The sequence below is a fragment of the Tripterygium wilfordii genome, chromosome 1 (genome assembly GCF_013401445.1).
Source record: "Tripterygium wilfordii isolate XIE 37 chromosome 1, ASM1340144v1, whole genome shotgun sequence".
Classification (NCBI taxonomy): domain Eukaryota; kingdom Viridiplantae; phylum Streptophyta; class Magnoliopsida; order Celastrales; family Celastraceae; genus Tripterygium; species Tripterygium wilfordii.
This window is the reverse complement of record NC_052232.1, coordinates 10,306,252-10,331,162: the sequence shown is the minus strand read 5'-3', so window position 1 is coordinate 10,331,162 and position 24,911 is coordinate 10,306,252. Positions and strand designations below refer to the sequence as shown.

At 38.2% G+C, this 24,911-nt stretch overlaps 4 protein-coding genes and 1 non-coding gene across 7 annotated transcripts; 2 read left to right on the top strand and 3 right to left on the bottom strand.

Moving 5' to 3' along the window:
- Window positions 1-539: 539 nt before the first annotated feature.
- Window positions 540-1,341, top strand: LOC120002098. The gene is made up of 2 exons (XM_038850693.1): window positions 540-910; window positions 1,000-1,341. Exons 1-2 carry the CDS (start codon window positions 692-694, stop codon window positions 1,198-1,200), a joined length of 420 nt encoding a protein of 139 aa, XP_038706621.1. The 5' UTR covers window positions 540-691; the 3' UTR covers window positions 1,201-1,341.
- A 111-nt stretch (window positions 1,342-1,452) lies between these two features.
- LOC120002092 lies at window positions 1,453-14,595 on the bottom strand. Its single transcript, XM_038850680.1, has 7 exons — window positions 14,328-14,595; window positions 13,704-13,846; window positions 5,053-5,324; window positions 3,730-3,884; window positions 3,121-3,383; window positions 2,499-2,561; window positions 1,453-2,364 (listed from the first exon to the last, which is right to left on the bottom strand). Exons 1-7 carry the CDS (start codon window positions 14,593-14,595, stop codon window positions 2,107-2,109), a joined length of 1,422 nt encoding a protein of 473 aa, XP_038706608.1. The 3' UTR covers window positions 1,453-2,106.
- LOC120004305 lies at window positions 10,761-10,867 on the top strand. The gene has a single exon (XR_005469496.1). It is a non-coding gene; the product is annotated as a small nucleolar RNA R71 (small nucleolar RNA).
- Window positions 14,596-15,767: 1,172 nt separating the features above from the next.
- LOC120003713 (bZIP transcription factor 11-like) lies at window positions 15,768-16,835 on the bottom strand. The gene is made up of 2 exons (XM_038852800.1): window positions 16,468-16,835; window positions 15,768-16,360 (listed from the first exon to the last, which is right to left on the bottom strand). The coding sequence occupies exon 2, from the start codon at window positions 16,354-16,356 to the stop codon at window positions 15,892-15,894; it is 465 nt and encodes a 154-aa protein (XP_038708728.1). The 5' UTR covers window positions 16,357-16,360; window positions 16,468-16,835; the 3' UTR covers window positions 15,768-15,891.
- A 4,326-nt stretch (window positions 16,836-21,161) lies between these two features.
- On the bottom strand, window positions 21,162-24,603 carry LOC119999929 (mitogen-activated protein kinase 7). 3 transcript variants are annotated; one of them, XM_038847760.1, is made up of 3 exons: window positions 23,875-24,603; window positions 23,240-23,666; window positions 21,162-22,237 (listed from the first exon to the last, which is right to left on the bottom strand). In XM_038847760.1, exons 2-3 carry the CDS (start codon window positions 23,660-23,662, stop codon window positions 21,554-21,556), a joined length of 1,107 nt encoding a protein of 368 aa, XP_038703688.1. In that variant the 5' UTR covers window positions 23,663-23,666; window positions 23,875-24,603; the 3' UTR covers window positions 21,162-21,553. The 3 variants fall into 3 exon arrangements, with proteins under 3 accessions (XP_038703688.1, XP_038703699.1, XP_038703681.1); XM_038847771.1 differs by having other exon boundaries at window positions 23,892-24,603; XM_038847753.1 differs by having other exon boundaries at window positions 23,240-23,672; window positions 23,875-24,600.
- Window positions 24,604-24,911: the final 308 nt, after the last annotated feature.

Sequence of the window (24,911 nt, the reverse complement as noted above, 5' to 3'; positions counted from 1 at the left end):
ATCCCAGAACATAGTTCCTTGTATATTGTCCGGACAGCAACTTCAGGTTTTAGGACTGTTAACTCCTGAACTTGCAGAGTGGAAACTTCAACAACATTATAGATCCCATCGGCCATCATCAATTACCTGAAATTACAACGAGAACATTTCCCACCCCGAAACCGAGTGAAGAAAAGGCCCAATAACTGAGAAATCCAAGCCATTTCTGTAACATTAAAAAGGCCCAAAATGCAACTTAAACAATAAGGCCTAGGCCCAAACCTCAGTCCTTGATGAAGCCTGATCAAAGAAGGGCATAGAGAACACGATTGACAATCGCCTAAGGTTGGACAAGAATGAAGCGGAGCAGCAATGGAAGATTGACGCAGCGGAATCATACAAGCTCTCAAAAAATTCCGGCCACCAGTGTTGAGAATTGGCAACCACAAAAGCAGGTCGGAAATGGATCTGTCTTGAGTTTTGATAAGGAGAGGAGATACTGTTGCGATTTCTTATTCTTAATCTATTAAGAGACAGGTGTTCAAAATCCACCACTTCAACTGATATGGACGGTCAAGATGTATAATAGCAGAACTTTACTGTAGTAGGAGAGCCGGGTCCCAGAAGAACACTGAAAGGTGCCGTTTAATGTCAAGAGCGCTCGAAGAAACGGGGCGTTTAGGCGAACCTCCGCTTATTAATCACTTTGGGGATGTTCGTTCCAATCAGAGCAGAGGCATCAATGGCGAGGTGGATTGGCGGAACCTTGATTAGGCACTTTTCAGCGAAGCCAAAACTTCCGAAGCCGAAGATGAAACCGATAGAGCTCAATACACCACCGGAGCACACGCAAACGATCACAAGAGCTATATTTGACATAGTGAAGGAACACGGCCCTCTCACTGTCGGCCAAACCTGGGATCGCGTCAAGGTAAATTTCGGCTACTATTTCTTCTAATTCCTGCTAAAAGTTTAACCAAGGAACTTATTGGACTGAAAGGTGTTTGATAAAATGCGTAGGAAGTTGGGTTAAAAGGATTGACGGGCAAAAGCCACATGAAGATAGTATTGAGATGGATGAGGGAGAGACAGAAGCTTAGGCTGATCTGCAACCATGTCGGGCCTCACAAGCAATTTCTATATACCGCTTGGTTTACAAAGAGTCACATCAAGGAGCCAAAACGAGTAGACAGGAATTCTTTAGGACCAAAGGCGCCTTGAGATTAGCTAGTGCCAAGCATGTAAACCTATTATTTTCACCTCACCATCTTGTTATGTTACATTGATGAACTTCAGTTTCAATCTGGCAAATTCCAGTTGGTGAAGCTAATTGATGTAGTCGATTCGACTAGATTTTTGTTATTTCCCTTCTTTCTTTATGCTTACTTTCAGTTTCATATAAAATTGCAGCATCTCTGCACGTAAAGTGATTCTTATGGAAGTTGCAACTCCAAGGGAGAAAAAGTGGAGCCAGAAGAAACCCATACAGAACTCAGACGAGGGTCCCATAATATAAGTCATTACAGTGATCATTACATGCGTGTGTGCACCAAATTGAACTCCACACAAGTAAACAGACTGGACACGTCTTGCAAAAAAAGGGCAATGACTTCTACTGCAAGACCCTTTAACCCTATAGAGCTAAGAATCAATTTCACATTGGACATTTGCATTCCCCAGAAGACTGAAAAGAGTGAGTGAAACAAAGCCCAATCATTAGCAAAAAATGCTTAAATGTAACATTCAGGTACTGGCGGTAAGTGCTTGCTGATAGATAGATCCTCAGGCCGCTGATGGATTTACTCTGAAGGAAGTTGAAACCTCATCTGGGATTTCATCAGAACCTAGACACCAGCACTAGGCCACATATCTGCTCAGGGCGCTAACCATATGAACAGGAAACTAAGATCTGACTAAGAATGTACATCATTTTACATCGAAATGGCAGATAACGTCGGAGATAGAAGCTTTCTGCCATGCTAAAAGTTCCTTTTCACTACATAAGAGCCATCTTTCTATCAGTCTGTTATATTTTTTGATAAATTAGCCACTAATGCAGCATCATTCTAAACGGTTAAGGAGTTTTCCCCTCTGCGACAAAAAATAGGGAGCAGAGTTGCTAAAAGTTTAGGAATGTGAGTGGCTCTTTGATTTCTGCAACACCTCCTTCAAAACTGCAGCAATTCTGCTTGCCATGTGATCTTCTAGAAATCTTTCCTTCACCCTCTCATAGCCCCTCTTTCCCATTGTAAGCCTCCTCTCAACATGAGTAGCCAGTTGGACTATGTTTTTGGCAAGGGGAGTAACCCCTTCTTTTCCAACAGGATGCAAGAATCCCGTTGTGCCATTCACCACAATTTCTGTGGTTCCACCTGCTTCTGTTCCCTGTAAATAATGTTACCCAAACAGCAGCATTAAGTCCAACAAAAATCCAGCTAGATAGAATGAGAATGCAAGAACATACTGGCTTGTAAATTTCAGTGTCAGAGGGCATTCAAAGATCCTAGCAATAGTCTTACCAATACAGGCAACTGGAATGCCATGCCTTCAATTGTTATCCTACCAAAGCATTCTCCCCGTGCCTGCACAAAAGAACAAAGGAGAAAAATCTGTTGGAACCCTGTTTTGAATTTCTCTGAATAAGGAAATAAGCCCTAGAAGTCTAAGCGATAAACCAAAGTTCAAATGAATTGATGACGGTTATGTCGCTCCTTATCATCATATTGAAAAAAATACTATGATTCAAAAGAGAGATATAGAAGTAACATCAAATTGGTAAAAGATAATGGCTCTCCTTTGTTTTGCCTCTCATATAAACAAATGACAAATTTCCTCAACCTTCAGAATACCTTCCTGTTAATTCTCAAGTAGGCATGCTTAAACTATATCCACCGCTAAGTTAATCCAATATATTTTCAGGTTATATGCACCAAAATATTTGTATCTATCCAACAAGTGAAGGATAATATCTGAATAACAGAATAAAACCGGTATAGAAAACAGTGCAGATATACAACACTACTACCACTGAGATGCAGACAAGGGATATGAACACAAGGGGAAAATAATGAATTAAGATGATGGACGCTCACAGCTGCTTAAAACAAGAAGAAAATAATGCTTCTGAAGCATAGAATTTACCTGGGAGTTTTGGACAAGAACATCAATTGCAGCTAGATAAGGTGCCACTGTCAGGGTTTTATTTACAAAGTGAACACGACCCTGAATTTTCTTCAATGTCACATAACTCCGCAATTCGGTCTCAAACATTGTGTGGGCAGCCATGTCACTCCCCACAATTAATGCATGCAATGATGGCACCTGCAGCTTCTTCTCTTGTATTAACTCCAAGCTCTCATAGAATGACCGAAGAAATAGGTCCTGTCCTTTTCCACGTGAAACGCCTGCATTTATATTGTATTTTGGTAATCAAAGAGAAATAATATGCAAAATTATTACATATAGTATGATATTTGTGTTTTCCCTAACATTTTATTTTACATATCTACTTCCATCATAGACTGACAGTATTTGCACATTTCTTTTGTTCGTATTTTCTTTTGGCCGGGGGGTAGTAGTGTAAAGCAATGATACATAATCAATCAATGATGCCTCCATTCATAATATTGTGCTAGACTCGCAGCAGACAATGTGTTCATCAAGATAAAAGTGGGTAAAGAAGCTAATCCATTAAAATGCAATGTACTGGGGAAATGCTGAAATGCAATCTGGTCAGTATGAAAACTGTACTGTTAATAATGCCAAACAGTATATCTTCATCTCGCACTCCAAGAGATTCCCGGACATGCTCACGCAAGACCTTTTTTGCAACACTATCTTCAGCAACTCCCATAAGTTCCTTGCTATTTCCAAGGTGAACAACATAGGTATCAGGCATTTTAATTCTGCAGAGAAAAAAATCAAAAAAGAGCACACAAAATCTAGAGGGTTAAAAAATTTATAGAGAAAAATCATGAAAACATGAAAGCAAACTTGAAATTGCTTAGTATTAAATATGGATTTGACAATCCTAAGAAGTAGTACTAAAGTTCCATAAACAGATATGATTCCATATGAAAAAGGTTTCATGAAGAAATAAAATATAACTGTGCCAGTTAATCGCAAATGGTGAATGAGTGTAATATCAGTAGTCTCATTCAGAAGTGAAGCTAACAGGAAGCCTATTAACAATAACCTGATGGATGCTGTCCAGGCATCATTGCTAGGAAAAAGAAAGGAAGAGATATCTAAATTGTCATTAAAATAGGAGCTCCATTCTGAAGTTCCAATGAGTCTTAGGATTACTTGGGGTATGGCACTTCAGCACTTGTAGTGCATGCCCAAAGCCAAAAATACCATCTAAGATCTTAATGGCTCTGATAGGTGGCCCATTATAGAGGACTAAGCAGACTAAGCAATACAATGGTAATGCATACAGTACAATTTTAGTTACACAGGGAAAAAGCAGAAACTTCACGTTAGCTGGCAAACTAAAAACAAAACACGGATTGAACTCGTCATCATCATGAAAACCTCTATCTCAAATGAATTGGGTCGGCATAAATCCATATGAGAAATTAGTTAGTTGGAGTTGAAGTCCACTGATTTTCCTCTGATGGATTGAACTTAAAGAATAAAATACAGACAGAAGCAAGTCACAATTAGATTTTCAATTTTGCAATACCTGACAAGGATGGAAAGAGATTGATGCACCTTTACCTAATTAATGACCTGAGAAGCATTAAATTCTCGCTGATGCTCCAAATAGTCATTATAAATTTATTTAGACAGGGGAAAACAAAAGCAGGATATGTCAATTGCATTGCCAACCCCATGATGCCAGCACAGGAAGAAACAGAAGACAAGAGCCAATGCATTTACTCCTAATGCACGGCTACATTGAATCTTCAATAAAATTCTAAATTAACGCTTGTTCCTCAAGAATTACATTCCCGAGGATACAGAAAATAACATTTATATAATATTTTTGAATGCAACATCTATACCATATAAAGCCAAGAACTGCATTGATGAGAAGTATGCTGACACAAATACGTGATATTAAAAGTATACCGCAGACGTTCCTGAGTCCTATTCTTCCAATATTCTGCTGTTACATGCGAATCTATCATAGCACCAGCAACCGAAGGCAGGTGCTTGACATGGTCTAATTTGAAATAATGCCCTCGCATTTCATGGATCCACCACAACACCTTGGGAAGAACAAGCAAAACCTTTTCTTTGAGAACTACATCCAGCCATTTTCCAGCAACCGCCGTGTTCAAAACCACCAAATCAGCTCTGAGAGCTGTCTCTACAGCCTCTTTACCCTTGGCTGAAAATACCTATTGGAGCAAATAAATAGCATTATTAGAATATATGTAACTGTTGGGTCTAAATTAACCTTACTAGCAAGTGTACTAGTCGGCGACTACAGCACAATGATAAGCAAGGGTCGAATCCACAGGGACGGTGTTATATCTAATCCAAATTTATACTTGTATTTACGTATGGACAATGCAAACAAAAGTAAAGTTCAACTCAAGATTGTTTGGTTGGGTAATTAAACTAAAACAAGCAAATAGTAAAGTATTTTTGGTATTTTCTTTGAATAAGGATGTAACTAATGCAAATGAGATAAACACCAAAGCTTTGGAATCCCCCTTGGGAAATAACTTGCGATGACACAAATTCACACACATATTTGCTAATTCGGGCATAACGAATCCGTACCTAAGTCGGTTTTAGCGCACTTAAGCCAAATCTCCCTAAAATCGATTACTAGCCATCTTATTGGTCTAGGTCGGATATTCCTAAATACATTCTAGCCATCTTATTGGTCTAAACATGCATAGAAATTCATGGAGTTCTATGGAGATTAGGATTCATACAAATTGTCACCTAATTAAAGGGAGACACATTCATAATCAAGTGTTTCAAGAAGCATAATCTACTTGACATATTATTGTCTAAGCAAATTCTCCAAACAATTTCATCCAAAAACCTAAAGTGTTGGCCAAACACCACAAGCATGAAGAAATTGCAATCAAACATAGAAACACAAGATTTATACCCAAATCAACTCATATATATGTAAATCAAGTCATAAACAAAGTCATCAAACCCAAGGCTTCAACCTAGCCTTGGCACAAGAGGTTTAGTTACACATAATGAGAGAAAAACACAAAAGGAGAGATGAGAAAATCATGAATAAACCCAATTAGTTGAGTAGATCCAAGTTGAGCTGAAGAATCTCTCCTCCTAGCTCCAAGAGTCGCCTCCCCCTCTGCTTTCGCTCCCCAGAAATTCTATTCTAGGTCTAAAAGTGTCCTCCGGCTCGGCAAGTTCGCGAATTAAAACATACCAAAAAACTGTCTTGTGCGCCTAGGCGCGTTGTATTCACGCCTAGGCGCACCACGCCTAGGCGCACGCCTAGGCTCAATCCTAGGCGTGCACAACTTCAAATTCACGCCCCAACTCGCTGGACTGGGCGTGCACAAGTGATACTGGGCGTGCACAAATATTGCGCCTAGGCGTGGAATGATTCCAAAATCTCCATACGACATCCGATTTGCACGATTTTAGCGTCTACGGAAAGCTTGAGATGTCTAGTTTCCAATGCCTTTTATTTCGCTTGATTCCGATAACGTGACAAAAAGTTATAAGTATTTGAACACACGAAGGTCGGTGGACATTTTCTTCAGTTCAGCCCTTTTTTCATCACTTTTCATCCAAACCGCAATCAACCTATCAGAAATACAAATCAAAACATAAATACACTCATTATTTATCAAAAGAAAGCTTAAGAGGGGGATATTTCTACCAAAAACAATAGGTATTATCATACCTATCAAACACCCCACACTTAAACCTTACTTGTCCTCAAGTAAAACTAAACAAAGTACATCTACCAACTAACATCCTAACTCACTAACGCAGGAATCGCGATTGCATTTAGCATATGCAACAAGCCGTTAAACCCCTAGGTGTCCCTAGTGGAGGAGTTTTGTCTCCTGAGGGCTTACAAGAACGACACCCACAAACGTTTCAAGATAACTCAAATCAAACATATGTGAGGGAAATTGCTAGAATCGAAACAATATACATCAATGCCATGCAATCAAAAAGATGTGGAGACCCCACACTTCATCCAAACATATACTCAGTGAAGATTATCCGTCTACTCAATCACTTCATCTAAATTAAGTGCATGCAAAGAAGAAATGTATAAATATTTGGCTTCCAAAAGTTCATAGGCGCCAAACATAGTCACATTCCAAGAATTCCAAGAACAGTCAAGTAGTAATACCAAGGCACTTTTATTTATGTACATACTTCTCTTCTTCTTCTTCTTCTTTTTTTATTATTTTTTTTATTTATTATTTTTTTTTATTTTCATCTTACTAGGCCCGTGCAATGCTCACTCCTTTAAGCTTTCTAGTCAACCCATGTAACAAGTTCTCAACCAATGACTCCCAACCAGTTGGTTTAGGGCATTATGTGATAAAGCACACCTCGGATCAATCACTCGAGTTGAAAAGGCTTCGAAGTTAAGCTAGCCTAGTATGTTCATCAAGATTGTCTTACCTTTTTACGCGAAACTCGAGTTGGTTAGACAAGAGCCCCGGTTACTCAGCAAGATCACAAGAGCGGAACATGCTTTTATTCATCATCAATTTTTTTTTAACATGCATGTAATTAACTAGTGCCAAGAATATCACTAACACGGTGTTCTAGATCATCTTAAAGAAAGTCCACATTCAACATCTATTCACCCAAGTCATACCCCACAAGCATACATTCTTGTGCAAGTGAATTCAAGTGATTATCCAATAGAGTAGACGTCAAGCATATAGAAGGATAAGATGGGTTCCACAAACCAAGATCAGCAGCATTTCAATATAGCACTCAATTCAACAGAAAATTCCCATAAATATGCAAGATTCAAGCACTGAATTTTTTTTTTTTTTTTTTATTTTTTTTTTTAAAATTCAGCTACAACAAAAATCATGTGAAATTTGGCACAAGATAATCCATATGCAGTCCACCACCCCACACTTTAGAGAATGCATTGTCCTCAATGCAAAACATAACAATGTAATAATGCACTAAAAAGAGGACAAGTTGAAACAATACAACCTGGGGGTTGGAGTCATGCATCGAGTGGATTGGGGTACTGGCCTAGCCACAAGTCTTCAATGTCTTCATGAACCCTTTCTTGCATATGACCTTTTCTTTTTTTTTTTTCTTTTTTTTTTTTTTTTTTTTTTTTGTAAACACACACGCCTAGGCGTGCACAAGTGCGCCTAGGCGTGCACAAGGTGCGCCTAGGCGTTCACAATACGCGCCTAGGCGTGGTCTGGCTGTAAACATAATGCCCAGAAATTTAAACTTTCCTGCAGCCAGATTCCAACAAATTCAAACTAACATCCACACAAGATTTTGTCAATAAAAATGGAATAATGAAGAACAAAAGGATACACAAAAGGATATACTTCATTGGGTTGCCTCCCAAGTAGCGCTAAGTTTAATGTCTTCAGCCAGACGTAGTTGTACCTACAAAATCAACCATGTATGCATCAACACTTAATAATTTAAGCAAACTCTCACCCCAAACTTTAAGAACATGCATGGTCATCAATGCAAATAAATAAAGGGAGGGAGAAAGCTTAAACACAACACTTGTTTTAGATAAGGAGAAAGACAACCTGATTTGGAGAAATCACCACAAGCCTCAACACCTTCACAACAATTCTTGGGAAACAAATCAAGGAGGATGGTGCACAGGATACTTTCCATTCAGAATCCCCGAAACATTTGGCCCACAGAATTGAAATTGACGAGCCACAAATTTCCACCCTTTTTCTATCTTAGAATTCGTTATCGTGAAAGTACCATGGATAGACAATTTCAATGTCTCAAAAGAAGCACACACTTTACCTCTCAACATTGTTTTGGACCGTGCCTTTTTCAACTTCCTTGCTCTTGTCCGCATGCCTTTCAAAGTTGGAGATAGCTTGCTAGTAACAAGGGAAGTAGCCATGAGCTCGTTGGATATTGGTGATGATGGGGTCTTTTTGCCTTCATTGCTATCACCATCCACATATTCAACAACCTCATCACTTGAAGCCGTTTGTGTCAATAAATTCACTCTCTCATGGCCTACCATATCAACATGAAGGCATTCTCTAATGACATCCGGACTCTTCATAGCCTTAAAAATTTTGAACTCAATGGTCTTGTCAAAGACTGTCATTGTGAGCATGCCCTTTTCCACATCTATAATGGTCTTTGTGGTAGCCATAAAACCACGGCCTAGAATGAGTGGTACATCTCTTGTCGGATTAGGTTCACCCTCCATATCAAGCACCAGAAAATCCACCGGAATAACAAAATCACCCACCTTTACTAAAACATCTTCAACTAACCCAAAAGGATGCACTAAAGAGCGATCAGCTAGTTGGAGAGTGACTGAAGTTGGTTTCAACTCACCTATCTTCAAAGTAGTGTAAACAGAATAAGGCATGATATTTACACTTGCACCAAGATCCATCAAGGCCTTTTCAATTTCTTTCTCTCCAATAATACAAGGAATGGTAAAGCTACCCGGATCTTTTAATTTGGGTGGGAGCTTCTTTTGTAAAATAGCACTTGTCTCTTCGGAGAGAAATACTTCTTCATGATCACCAATCTTTCTTTTGTTAGTGCACAACTCCTTCAAAAATTTTGCACATGCGGGAATAGACTTAATTGCCTCAATGAGTGGAATATTAATCTCCACCTTCTTCAAAACTTCAAAAATATCCCGATTATACTTGCTTTTCTTAGCCGGTGCAAGACGAGATGGAAAAGGCACTTTTGGAACATACTCTTCTACTTCCGACTTTTCCTTCTCAACATGAGGTATTTTGGAAACACTTGGCTCCACCGCTATAGGTTCATCATGATTCTCACCTTCAAGCTTTTTATACTCAATCTTGTTATCCACGTTTTTCCCACTTCGCAAAACAGTAATAGCATTAGCATCTTCATACTGCTTAGGATTTACCTCAGGTTGACTCGGCAGCTTTCCTGGCTGTCTTTCACTCAAGGCATGAGCAAGTTGTCCTACTTGCATTTCAAGCTTTGCGATAGATTGAGTATTACTGGAAACAGTTTGTTGCAACTGAGTCATTGACTTGCTCATCTCTGCTTGTGAATGTTGCATTGAGACTTGTGATTGAGCAAGTTGGGAAATAAGGTCCTCCATAGTAGACTTCCTTGCATCTTGAGAAGGTGGCTCGTGTCGTGGAGCTTGCCAAGGTCTAGGCCCTTGATTGAAATTCTGGGGTGAAGCATAGGAGAAATTGGGGTGATTCTTCCATCCTGGGTTATATGTGTGAGAAAACGGATCATTCTGCTGCCTATGAAAAGGTTGAATAGCATTAACTTCAGCTTCAGGAAATGTCCCACTTCTAGAACATACATGAGTAGGATGATCGGTGCCTCCACAAATGCCGCAAGGATCCAAATTTCTGCTCAGCAAAGTCACTACCGCATCCAATTTCCTAGCCACAGATGCCATCTCTGTATTTGAACCACTAGCCTCATAAACCATGTGTCTAGGAGCATCAAGATCACGATTATCCCATTGTGAGGAATTTGCCACCACAGTCTCAATAATTTCATTGGCTTCAGTTGGTTCCTTAGCCATAATATTTCCTCCAGCAGCTGCATCTAACCTATGGCGGCATTCATCAGCCAGATGTTGGTAAAAGTATGATATAATTTGCCATGGCAAGAATTGATGATGTGGGCAACCAATCAATAAAGTTTTATATCGCTCCCAAGCCTTAAAAAGTGGTTCTCCCTTGTTCTGCCTGAAATGGAAAATCTGATCCCTAAGCCTCTGTGTCCTTGACTGAGTATAGAACTTCTGAATAAACTTAGCAGAAAGTTGATCCCAAGAAGTGATAGAATTTGGTGGCAGAGTCTTGAACCAGATCTTAGCACTTTCCTTAAGAGAAAAAGGAAATAGCTTCAACCGTATGAACTCTTCAGATATGCCTTGAATTTTTTGAGTGCCACAAATCTCCAGAAAATTATCAATGTGATCACTAGCATCTTGATTTTCCGCTCCTGAGAATGATGGGAGCATGTTAATCACATGACATTTAAGCTCATAAGATAGATTTGGCGGAATGGTTGGTAATATGATGCAAGATTGTCTAGTAGAGAATTGTGGCATAGAGTAGTCCATGATGGTAACAGGAGCATTTGCATTGTTGCCAACTTCTTCACGATTTTCAGCCATGCTTGCTTGTTCAGAATGTTCTCCCAAAATTTTGTCACTAGACGAACTAGAGCTGGATGTAGGAGAGATAGACCGAGTAGAAGATTGCTCCTCAAGAAGGTCCTTGTCTCTCTTGTTCCTTCGGGTACGTTCCAAGTCTAGATCAACAGGAAGAATTTCAGTATCTTGAGAACGCCTTCCTTGCATGAACTACAAACAAGAAAGAATAGTATAAGGATCATTAATTGTCAAGTAAGTAAAAACTAAACTAAGTATGTAAGTATCTATGTATATAAACAAGAGTGGATCAAATATAAGCAACCGTCCCCGGCAACGGCGCCATAAACTTGTTGGGTCTAAATTAACCTTACTAGCAAGTGTACTAGTCGGCGACTACAGCACAATGATAAGCAAGGGTCGAATCCACAGGGACGGTGTTATATCTAATCCAAATTTATACTTGTATTTACGTATGGACAATGCAAACAAAAGTAAAGTTCAACTCAAGATTGTTTGGTTGGGTAATTAAACTAAAACAAGCAAATAGTAAAGTATTTTTGGTATTTTCTTTGAATAAGGATGTAACTAATGCAAATGAGATAAACACCAAAGCTTTGGAATCCCCCTTGGGAAATAACTTGCGATGACACAAATTCACACACATATTTGCTAATTCGGGCATAACGAATCCGTACCTAAGTCGGTTTTAGCGCACTTAAGCCAAATCTCCCTAAAATCGATTACTAGCCATCTTATTGGTCTAGGTCGGATATTCCTAAATACATTCTAGCCATCTTATTGGTCTAAACATGCATAGAAATTCATGGAGTTCTATGGAGATTAGGATTCATACAAATTGTCACCTAATTAAAGGGAGACACATTCATAATCAAGTGTTTCAAGAAGCATAATCTACTTGACATATTATTGTCTAAGCAAATTCTCCAAACAATTTCATCCAAAAACCTAAAGTGTTGGTCAAACACCACAAGCATGAAGAAATTGCAATCAAACATCGAAACACAAGATTTATACCCAAATCAACTCATATATATGTAAATCAAGTCATAAACAAAGTCATCAAACCCAAGGCTTCAACCTAGCCTTGGCACAAGAGGTTTAGTTACACATAATGAGAGAAAAACACAAAAGGAGAGATGAGAAAATCATGAATAAACCCAATTAGTTGAGTAGATCCAAGTTGAGCTGAAGAATCTCTCCTCCTAGCTCCAAGAGTCGCCTCCCCCTCTGCTTTCGCTCCCCAGAAATTCTATTCTAGGTCTAAAAGTGTCCTCCGGCTCGGCAAGTTCGCGAATTAAAACATACCAAAAAACTGTCTTGTGCGCCTAGGCGCGTTGTATTCACGCCTAGGCGCAATCCTAGGCGTGCACAACTTCAAATTCACGCCCCAACTCGCTGGACTGGGCGTGCACAAGTGATACTGGGCGTGCACAAATATTGCGCCTAGGCGTGGAATGATTCCAAAATCTCCATACGACGTCCGATTTGCACGATTTTAGCATCTACGGAAAGCTTGAGATGTCTAGTTTCCAATGCCTTTTATTTCGCTTGATTCCGATAACGTGACAAAAAGTTATAAGTATTTGAACACACGAAGGTCGGTGGACATTTTCTTCAGTTCAGCCCTTTTTTCATCACTTTTCATCCAAACCGCAATCAACCTATCAGAAATACAAATCAAAACATAAATACACTCATTATTTATCAAAAGAAAGCTTAAGAGGGGGATATTTCTACCAAAAACAATAGGTATTATCATACCTATCAGTAACAACTTCAGTTGCCACTCTTTTGCATTTCATAGTCAGAAGCTAGATATCTTTGGCAGCACAGGAAAACATACAGGCAAGATTTAGTTTCCCACAATAAATGATTTGATACAATGGCATTGCCAAATATACACTGACAATCTTCATTAAATCTTAATCTTCACCTTATGGTGGTTTTAGTTTAACTTGACCTATAATACACATGCTTAAACCATAACAGGGCAGGACAGCTTATACAAATGGTGCTGCAAGTGCCTTTTTGGGGCGTAACTAAGCATACTGTTAGTATTTACAGCAGCTTTCAATTTTGTTGTAATGTTTTGACTTGCCCATAGCCATCGAGACCTAAAACTTAATTCTGACATCAAGAACTAAAACTACATTCTTTCCACATGCATTCTGCACGTTAACAATTAGTGTTAGAAAAACAACATTCAGAATGAAATTAATACTATAAAGTAATTTGTCCTCCATTTGTCATAACAGAGCATGAGACAGAAAACTTTACTTTCAAACACAAAGAATTAGCAAGAGAAAATTTTGATTATGTTAAATAACACAGAACAACTCAAATCTGGGGACAGAGGAGGGTGGGAGAGAGCAAGAAGCACAACTACACATTCACATTGGTGAAATATTTTGGCTAATTTAATTATTTCAACCTGCACTCCTCGAACCAACATCTTTTGCTCCAAACTGTATGAGACCCCATCTGCTTGTGATGGCTTCTGCATTGTAACCCAACAAACTTCTGCACCAACGCTTCTTAATAAAAAGGCTAGTTCCATCAGCAACGATGGTCCACCTGAAAGATCGTGAAAGAAAATCACTGTGACACTCCAATAGAGGTGGCATATTGAGTATGTACATTAAAAAAAAATGATATGTTGGATATGCCACGAATGGGAATCTGCAATTCATACAATAGCATAAACTCATAACACATTGACCCTGACATGATAGGCTATCCTGTGCATTAGTTCACAACTTTTATATGCTTGTCCCTCAGGATCTACCAGGTTAAACTAACTGAAGAAATGTGCAAGTTGTGTGTGTCAAATTATATGATAGAAAACAGTCTAAGCATGCGGAGATGATTCGACTACAAATGCAGCTGTAATGTCAATAGGATATGTTGACAGACAAGAATAACCAAAAGCTAACTGCATTACAATGCACGCAGATGAGGCAAACTCGTATTCACCATTCTCATTTAACTCCAAACTAAGTGTTCAAAACTTAAGATAAGAAATCCAGCAAGAAAAAAATTTATCTAGAGAAAGTACCAGAGAGAGTCAGCTCGTGCGAGACTAAGAGGACCAGCTTGGACTTCATGAAGCTAAGCGGACTCGACGCCGCCGCAATGGTCCTAGTAGTCGGCGACAAGTGAACCGCCGACCTTTTCACCACTACACGTTCCAAGTGGCGATCGCAGGAGTCGAAGGCGGACCTGATGAAGACAGCTATCACTGTAGAAATGGATAGCATGATAAGCAGCGCAAGGAGCCATCGCTTCTGCGGCAGAGGCCATCCGCCAACCGTGTGCTTCGCCATTTCTTCTCCTTTTAGTTATCGATATAGGGTTATGGTTAGGGTTAGCGAGCTGCTTTAGCAGTTTCGGCATTTTGGGGTTTCGATTCGAGCATTCTCGTAGTAGTCTCTGTACATTTGGCTCTGCGTAGTGGACACTTCGTAATGAAATCCTTAGTTGTTCATACACTTTATGCGATGTTTGAATGTAGAATCTAAGAAGGTCATCGATGAACTGAAATCAAGACGAAACTCGGTGTAAATTCAGCTTTCTGCAGCAGTGATTGGCCAATCCTTTCGACTACCAGCTTTACATGCGTTCCATGGATCGTATCTAAAGCTTGTGCCATAGGATCTCCTCAAGAGTGTTAACTGGGCTTGGCCGCGTGGTTAGCTGGATGATAAGGGTTTTGGGCCTATCTAGGCCTGTGCTCCATAGACCGAGCTGCTTTGAAACCTTGGGCTGATGGGCTGCTGAGCGACTCGTGAAGTACAGTAACGCTGAAGTCTCCTTAAATTGTAGAAGTGGGAATCCTAATAAATAGGATCTCAATTATCCCAATAATCAATCATATCCCTTAATTGATGTATATCATATTTTGCGGGTCACTTCACTTACAACAATCAATGATCAAGATTGATTATTGAGATACCTATGATCCCTAATATTTTTGCCTTAAAAAATCTTATTGAGTTTCTGAACTGTTTTGTTTTGGAAGAGGGAGTAGCTTGACTCATTCTTATTTGGATAGAATGTAGAGTCAAGCAGAATGAGTGAAAAAAAATTTATGCATGATTTTAAAAAAAGGTAAACAAAATTCTCTCATCCCACAAATCCTAGTTATAAAATGTTGAGTTGGAGTTACATGAGGGACAAAATTTCTCTTCCTTCGCCCCAATTAACTATCTCTCCAACAATTCAAACAAGGTAAAGGTTATCCTTCCTCCTTAAATCTCTTCATTTAAATCTCTAAAATATCAACCAAGCAAGTGAAGTGGAGGGAACAGAAATTGAGGAAAATCAGGCTAAGAATAAGGGGAAAAGGAGAAGGCCGAGAAAACTCAAATTGGAAGCACTTGAGATAACCAAAGAAAGTTCTTCAGACTGTTGGGTTTGTAGGCCTTCTTCTCTGGTTGCTACCCAAGCAGATGACCTCGAGAAAGGCTTCCATGGCCAGGGCAACTTTAACAAACACTTATAAAGATCTTACAATACTAAGTTTATTAATTAATGTAAATTAATCATACATTAATAAGATCTTACAACATCAACACTAGACAACCAAAAGAGGATAAGAACATGTACATGGATTACATGAATCAGTACATAATGGGTTGTTGATTTACACAAAGAGAATAACTCCAAGGAGTCATGAAGGAATCAAAGCAGCCAATCTGGTCATCAAGAACATTACTCTCTTCATCTTCAAAAAGTCCATTGCTTACGTTCACAGAGCTCATGATCTCGTTGAGAGACTGTAACCTTTGAGTGAGCTCAGCCATTTGAGCCCTGAGAACAGAGTTCTCTGCTTCAACGTTGAGGTACAGTTGAGTAGTCATGTCGATGGTAGTCAAGATCTGGTTATTCTCCTGTCTCAACTGACCCACCTGCTCCATCAGATCGTCCACGAGCTTTTGCTTTCGCTGCCGAGACCTCCGAGCGGACTCGCGATTGGAGAGCATTCTCTTGCGCTTTCTATTGTCCATGACCTGTTGCAAATCCTCCTCTGAACTTGAGTTCCTAAGCTTGCTATACCCTGAAGATGTCCCACTAGAAGAAGCCATAATACTAATCAACCAAAATCAAAAACAGGAAGAAAAAAAAAATGGTGAAAAACGCAGGACCCAGATGGAGATTAATCGATTGAAGGAAATAAAAAAGAGACTGAAGAATACCCAGATGAAGATCTTGTGTTATTTTGGATTGCTTAAATTAATCAAGGAAGGGTAAGGGTAAGCTAGTTCATGAAAAGACGTAGAACCAGTAGAGGAATACAACAGAGAAGGATTGAACAAGATGGGTCCTACGCCTGAGAGTGGAGTTGATGATAAATCCGGAAAGGAGGATTTCACTGAGTACTGGAGACATGGATCTCGAACATGAGGAACAACAAGTAGTTATGCATGTAAGCTGTTTGACAAAAAGACAGAACCTTGAAATGAAGAAAACGGGTTTGAGAGCATATTTATATGTGAAAACAGAGGTGGAGAGGAACAGATAAGGGAGAAGAAAAATCAATGGGGAGGAAGAAGATAAGAAGAGGAAGAGGTTTATGTGGTGTTAACGGCAGAATATATAGAGCAGAAATGACACTTGGAAATCAACAAAACAATTGAGAGCGACCTGTCCCCAACCAATAATTTAAGAAAGTAAGAAGGCGGCTCGCAAGCATGCTTGATAATGATATTTGCCAAAATAATCATATATATCATATGTTAAAATAAAGTACCATCAAATGTTAAATCAAGATTTTTTTTTTTTTATAACGGAGAGGTGCGATAACTCCCCTAAGTTAACTGTATGAGTTTCCAAGGTAAAAGTTCCCCCGGTCAATTCAAAACAAAAATAAATAAAACGTGATTGCAATAAAGAGAAACCATGAATCATATTCTTCTCCAATCTGAGTTTTTATCATGACTCGAATGAATTCAAGGACATACTCGAAGAAATTAGGATGGTTAGTCAGAATGATTATGATTCCGAACAGCTGCAATGGTTGTAACCTACTAAGATCAATAATTATATTTTAACCTTCTAACACATACTCTAATGTTAGGTCATGGGTCAGGCTGTATTATAAAAAATAAAAAAGGTAGTTTAAATAGTGTGTGCTGGCTGGCTGGACTGTGTAGTCTCAGCTGCCGTACAAAACCAGGTGTATCAAGTCATAAACAGAGCCAGTTGGATCCCCATTTTTTAAAAGAAAGTTGCAGAGAAAATATCTGGTCTGGTCTCTAGCATCAACGGAAGGGACTCCCCATAGGTCACTGCATGCGCAAGATTGATTAACATGTTTGGACAATATGCATTGAATAAGATTGATTAACATGTTCCACATCGGTGGTGTGTGTCTCATATATAGTTGATAAGCTCAGTTACCAACACAGATTTTTATCTTTCAAGGTGTTGTGTTGGTGTCTGTATCTTATTACTATGTGTGTGTTTCGAAAAAAACAAACGACCATGGGCCTAAGGTGTGTGCGATGTGTGTTGACACTGTGTTTACCACATAATGTCTTACATCGGTGGTGTGTGTCCCATATATATAGTTGATAAGCTCAGTTACTAATACAGGTTTTTGCCCTTCAGGATGTTGTGTTGGTGTCTGTGTCTTATAGCTATGTGTGTGTGTTTCGAAAAAAACAAACGGCCATGGGCCTAAGGTGTGTGTGATGTGTGTTGACACTGTGTTTATCACAGAATGTCTCACATCGGTTAACGGCCATAGGCCTAAGGTGTGTGTGATTTGTGTTGACACTGTGTTTATCACAGAATGTCTCACATTGATTGTGTGTGTCTCATATATGTAGTTGATAAACTCAGTTACCAATACAGGTTTTTGCCCTTTGGGGTGCTGTGTTGACGTCTGTGTCTTATTGCTATGTGTGTGTTTAAAAAAAAAAAGATGCTTAATTAATTAATTAATTAGTGTAAGGTACATGAATATCAATTATTTGTCGGTCAAATATTTTATCAATGTGAGATCTAAGGCTCGTACTTCTTTCCTCCTTTAAAAAACAACTTGTTTATGATTAAGTTTAACACAACTCGGAAGATGTGAGTTCGATTCTTATTGAGAATAATATTTTAGTGATTACCAGGGGTGAAGCTATGTACACTTGAGCTGACCCCCCTCAAAAAATTTTATTTAATGCTAATTATATAGTAATTATAAAATAGACCCCCCTGAATTTTCAATTTAGACCCCCCTCTTACAAAAATTTATGATCAAATGGTCAAAACAAGAAGATATGTGACAATTATTACTTATCCATTTTATAAACTTTTGATTTTTAGTGTTATTTTTCATACTTTCGAAGGTAAAATTAATAGATAATCCCAAAAAAAATCTGGGGGCGTTGCCCCTGGACCCCCACTTAGCTAAGCCACCCTAACATAAAATCTAGTGTCCACTCTGGCGACCCCCCTCCTAGCATGTCCTGGCTTCGCCCCTGGTGATTACGCATTATGTTTTGACTCAATTTATCATGTCATCAGATAAAAAATTTGTATACGTATGAGTTTTCAGTTTAGATAAATATTGAATATTCAAAAGACAAATTTGTATGTTGTTATTATCGATTATGAAAAAAGTACGAACAATTAAACTTGAAAAGTTACCATAAATCTGCAGTCTCAAATAATATTTTAGTTGTTTTTTTTTCCCACTTGCCATTGCTTTTTGCTTCAAAACATTCTTTTTAAATAATTAATCCAAAGATAACAGAAATATATAAGAGACGTTGGAGCATCTTTGAGTGCTTGCTTGCAAATGCTTAAAGCTAATTTAAACTTAAATAACTTTAGATTAATCAATCGATTTTTTTAAATCGATGACGATACCATACAAGTTTATCATTTAGACATCTAATAAGAGTCTAAACAAGAGCCATTAGGATCGTGCGCATATACTTTTTTACGTGACGATAAAGTGAGTTAGATCGGCCACATGATTATTACTCTTAGTTGGAATCAAACGCAAGATCTAGGTTATTACGCAAGTGGTTTAAGACTTTCATTAATCAACTCTTATAGGTTAATTGCTTATAAGCTCGTCGGGGTCCATTAATGCTGGAATGTCAGCGAGCCAGATAAACCAATCTGGGGTTCGATCTTCCTCTTTCCATTGATCGCCAAGACAAGACTTGTGTACTGGTGGTGGCCTGGTGGGTTGGTGGAGTCAACCATGGTCAGATACAATCAACTTTTCCATTTCTAATAGTATTTTTCAGTTTTCGTGGGACTCTTACGATCGCACACCCCAAATGTGGAAAAAAACCCACACACTCGTGTCTCTCTCTCTTCATACACTACAAATAATAGAAATCATCAATCATCAATCATCAATCATCAATCATCAATCAATTTATATATATAAAAATAGAGGCTTCAAAGATGCTTCTCATTGAATTGTGAATAATAATTAAAAGAGGGGTAAAAAGCTTTCCCTTAATTATGAGAAAACCATTAATATTAATAATAAAGACCCATCAAAAATTAAATAAACATAATATTAAAGATGTTAATTACTGAAAAATCAATGCTATTTCAATGATAATCAATTAAATGTGCATAAATACTATTAGGAACAATAAAAAGTGATAAAAGATGTAAAATAATGAAAAGTAACTACTAAACATCAATTAAATGTGCATAAATACTAATATGAACAACAAAAAGTGATTAAAAATGTAAAATAATGAAAAGTAACGGCTAAGCAATTGAACAATCATAATCATAATCATAATCATATAATTAAGATAAGTGTATTACAAAATACTGAAGTGCTTTAGAAGTTGTCACATTTGCTTTTGTATGGCTCAAACTCTTGCCACATGTAAAAAATTAAATTAAATTAAATTGAAGTTGTATTAAGAAACGCTTTCAATCATCACGTCTTTTCCACCTCATGTGATCAACCATTTGTTATAATTCAATAATGTCATGTTATATATAGAAATGTTATTATCTTGATACTGAATGTACTCGCATTATAATTAAAATCTTTGTGAAGTGAATTGCACTTCAAACTTTGTCACTTTTAAAAACCTTTTAGTTTTACCTTTTAATCGCGTGAATAAATGGGGACACATATTTTCGCTTTGTTGACGCTACTGAGTACTCAGGTTTAGAATGAGATTCATGATTTGTCCATTTACTATTATGCATAGAATGTTGTCCATACACATGTTCTTGATGACCTTTGCCACTTTGGAGAAAAAAGCAGCGCAAACAAGAATTACTAAACTCTGAGCATATTTTTTCCTTGCATCAAATTTTTCGTTCTCTCTTAGAAAATTATTTCTTAGCATATTAAGAAAAATGTATTGTAGTTATTTTTTCATCTCACAATTATCTCCATTTTCTATAATTTAAGCTATGTTGTTTATCATAGTAACAAAGTATCAAAAAATTATCAAAAATCTTTATTTTTCAAATTAATTATGTGTCGCGCGAAATGCGAGCATGCAACTAGTTGAGATTTACCATTAAGTTGTTCGATCGATTGACAATTGATAGATTCCACGTTAAAAAAAAATAGTAATAGGAATCCCAATGACTGACACGTCACTCTCTGGTTCAATCACTAAGTTTTGTGAACCCCTATACTTATATCAATCATGAGACAAGATGAATGATTGGGATCCCGATTCTATTTACTGAGATCCTTAACATTTTTGATAAAAATGTGCCAATGATAGTGATTAGATGCTATTAATTACGGGTTTAGCTCCAATGTTCCTTTTTCCTTGATTCGGCCCATTAAAAATGCAAGCTGAGATGGGCCTCTGGGCCCACAATAAACTTTTAGGATCCATGTACAGCAATTTCTTCCTCTGAAGGAAAAGAGAGTCCAACATCACCCGTCTTCACCAACTCTCCAGAAACTTCAATAAATATAAAGAAAAATCCAACAATCCCGTACAGAAATAACTATTTAAAGCCAGCCCCGCTAAGTATGCATTCCTCAATCTACACAAACAATAGATCCCAAATACATCTTCTTCTGATATTTCAATGGAAGATGTCCAAAGTTCCATAAATAGTAATGGAGCAATGAACAACATAACTACTTACAGTTCCAATAAGTTTGGAATTCGATTATTGGAAAGACTGTCGAGGCAAAACCCTCGGACCATCGCTTAACTCAGAAGCATACTACTCCATCGGTTGGTAGCTTCTATGAGCTAATATAATAACAGGTTTCTGCATACAGAACACAATAAATCACCATATCTAATCACATTTTTCCAGAATTACTTACGCGTTGATCATTGCAGCTTCAGGATGGTAAACGAGCATCTCATTCCACATCATTTCCCGAATCATTGGTTCTTCTATGTTCTCATCGATATCAAGGTTGATCGGGACCTGGGCTTGCGGGTTGCTTCTTGGATCATACAGACCTGACATGTATGGGTGTAGGAGTGCATCTGTCACGGAGATTCGCTTGGATGGATCAAACACAAGCATCCTTTGCAACAAGTCTATGGCTAAAGGATCAGCATGAGGGTACAAATGGGAGAGGTGGATTCCTCTGGAGTACGGGAGGGACTTTATGTAGTTTTTTGCTTTTCGGTTATCGATGAACTCAAGATCAGCTTCATGCTGATTTCCAAGAACATTGATAATTAGTTTAAGCTGGTTAAGGCACTCAGTTCCAGGAAATATTGGCTTCCGACCAAGAATCTCAGCGAAGATGCATCCAACAGACCATACATCAATTGAGGTTCCATAATTGTCACAGCAGAGGAGGAGTTCCGGTGCACGGTACCAACGGGTGACAACATACTCAGTCATGAACTGTTCATTACCTCTGCTTGTCCGTGCCAGCCCAAAATCACATATCTTCAAGTCACAGTTGGCATTAACAAGTAGGTTCCCCGGCTTCAAATCTCGGTGAAGGATGTTTGCTGAGTGGAGATACTTCAGTCCTCTTAGCAACTACAATATTCAATGAATGCTGGTCATTAGCACAAGCCAGTGTTAAAAATATGGTAAAATATAAACAACACCCGTGCTCAAGGCTCTCATAGTGGGCGGGATAGTGAACATGCAATATGTGCGCAGACTTTAATCACACATAATATGTGGAGAGTTTGTTTCGAAAATTGAACATGCGAACCTCTAAGTTGCACCTCCGCAACTCAACCACTGTATCAACGCGAAAAGTACAAAGAGGAAAAGGATTGAGAAAAGCTAGTAAAAGCAAAGCGTCACATATTCTCAAGCTTAGCAAAGCAAAACTGACTACCATTTGATACAGCATACTCATCAAGTTTTTCCATGAAGCAGTGCATGGTTGGCTCTATGCCGACTTAAAAGTCTAAGAATTCAGTTTATTCAAGCTTTCACAAAATTAATTTGGTCAAAAAAGAAAGTCACAATACAGGGAAATGAACGGTTCATGACTGATTCACCCGTGGTACCAATCGTGTGTCCAAAACCTACACATGGTATCATTTATGTGTGACTGCAAGCATGCATTGTCCGCTAAAGGATAATACCATATCAATATATAATATTTACCATTCATTGAAAGACCCATATAGATATAATATATGTTCCAGAAACAAAATTTAACAGATTTTAAATTACAATTAGATAATCTGTTGCAATTTAAATGGTTTTCCTGCTTCAACAGACCGTTCAGCGCTCAGCAATGGTGAAAAATCCCATATACTATCTAGAAAAAGCTTACGTAGAGAGGCTATCAAGAAATTCAGACTTTGTAATGTACCAAACCAAGATTAATTTTCGCAAAAAGAGAGAGAAGGACCTAACAACATTGCATAGTGTATAGAACTCAAACTTAATCTCAGATTAAATAACTAGAATATATTCATTTTGGAACAGTAGTGAAATCAAGCTATCACTTCATTAATCATCGGAAGACTAGTTTAAGAATAACATACATAACTACCATTAAAGAGAAAACTTGAATACCTGAAATAAAAAGTACTTGCAATGGTCATTAGAAAGCGGTTGCGAGGACTTGATAATTTGATGCAAATCCGTATCCATGAGCTCATAAACCAGATACACATCCTTGAAAGTATTCCTATGAATAGGCACCATAACATCCTTCAAGGCAATCACATTTTCGTGCCGAATATGTCTCAGAAGCTTCAACTCCCTCAGAGTCCTCAAAGCATCAATGCGGTTCTCAAACACGTTGTTAATCTTCTTGATGGCAACTTTCTCATTCGTCTCCCTATTGATGGAAGAACATACCACGCCATAAGCTCCTCTACCTATAGGTTTGATTGGAACATACTTGGTGTCGACCTCGAACAATGTTTGCCACATTGTGTAATAATGCTTCCCTCTTGGCTTAGTTCCATTTGGAAATTCCACCGATTTCGCCATTTCCCTGCAACTTTATAGTTTCAAACCACCAAGTAAAAGCTCAAAGTCAGTGGTTTAACACAATGATAATGATCAAGAAGAATTCTCAACCAGAACCAAATTAAATGGTCTTGAAACAAGCAATTGTAATCCAATGGAAAAAATTTGCAACTGAGAGAGAATCAATGAATGATAAACAACAGTTCAAAACATATTTAAGTTAGAGATAGTGCCTGGAATCGATCTTTACTTGTCGCTTGGTTCGAACTTTTGCACTCTTTCTGCCTCTTGAGATTCCCTGTGATTGTATAATTATGCCAGAAAAGAAAACCCTTTTTCCCTTGGCCTCTCTCTTCAACTTTTAGCTTAATAAGCCACAAAAGTGCTTCAAATTGTAACACAGAAAAGCATTCACACTACAGATTTTGAGCTTCCACCGCCATTTCTTTGCCAATTCACCAAACCCCCTTTTTATTATCTCTAAACGAAGCTAAGAATCACAAATCAGAACTCATGCAAACAAAAAGAACCTTTTTTTCTCCAGAATTTCCCAATCAAACTATCAAACCCACTCCAATCATACTCGGTATTTGCTCAAAAACTTAAAACCCCAGTACTTCAATCAAAATTCAAAGACCCCAAAACCCCAAATCATCACAACAATAAGAACTCACATCACATCATGATCACGATCTCTCCCTCATGTATCTACCACTCCCCTCTCCTTATCTCGTCTTGACCAGATCAAGCTCTAACCAGAGACGCAAAGAGAAACAGAGAACAGAATATGTATATAATAAACAAGAGTAGTGTGCGTACAGAGACGAGACCCCCACACGGCATTGCGAATACACAAAACGACAGCTACCATATACTGTTTTGTGTTTCACTCTTTGGGAAATCTCGCCTTTCCCTTCGATCTCCACTCTCTCCCTAACGTTCAAGCACACAAAACAAATTCGGGCATACGAGGCCCCCAGCTGCGCGGCTCACACCCAAAGAAAAAACACGAACTCGGCTCGACCGCAGACGTATATTGACCGACTACTGTTCTGGTTCTGTGTACATTTCTATAAAATCAGAAGGGAAAAAAAAAAAAAGAAGAAGAAAAAAAAACATGTAAACTGTTGAACATCTAAAAATTGTGGGTAATGTAATTTTTAGTCAATGAAAAATTTGACAATTTATCAGTGTTCACAGTTCATATGGACAGATTTCTCATATTCGGGCAGATCCCTTTTTATAGCATATCAACAGTTTGAGTGTCCGA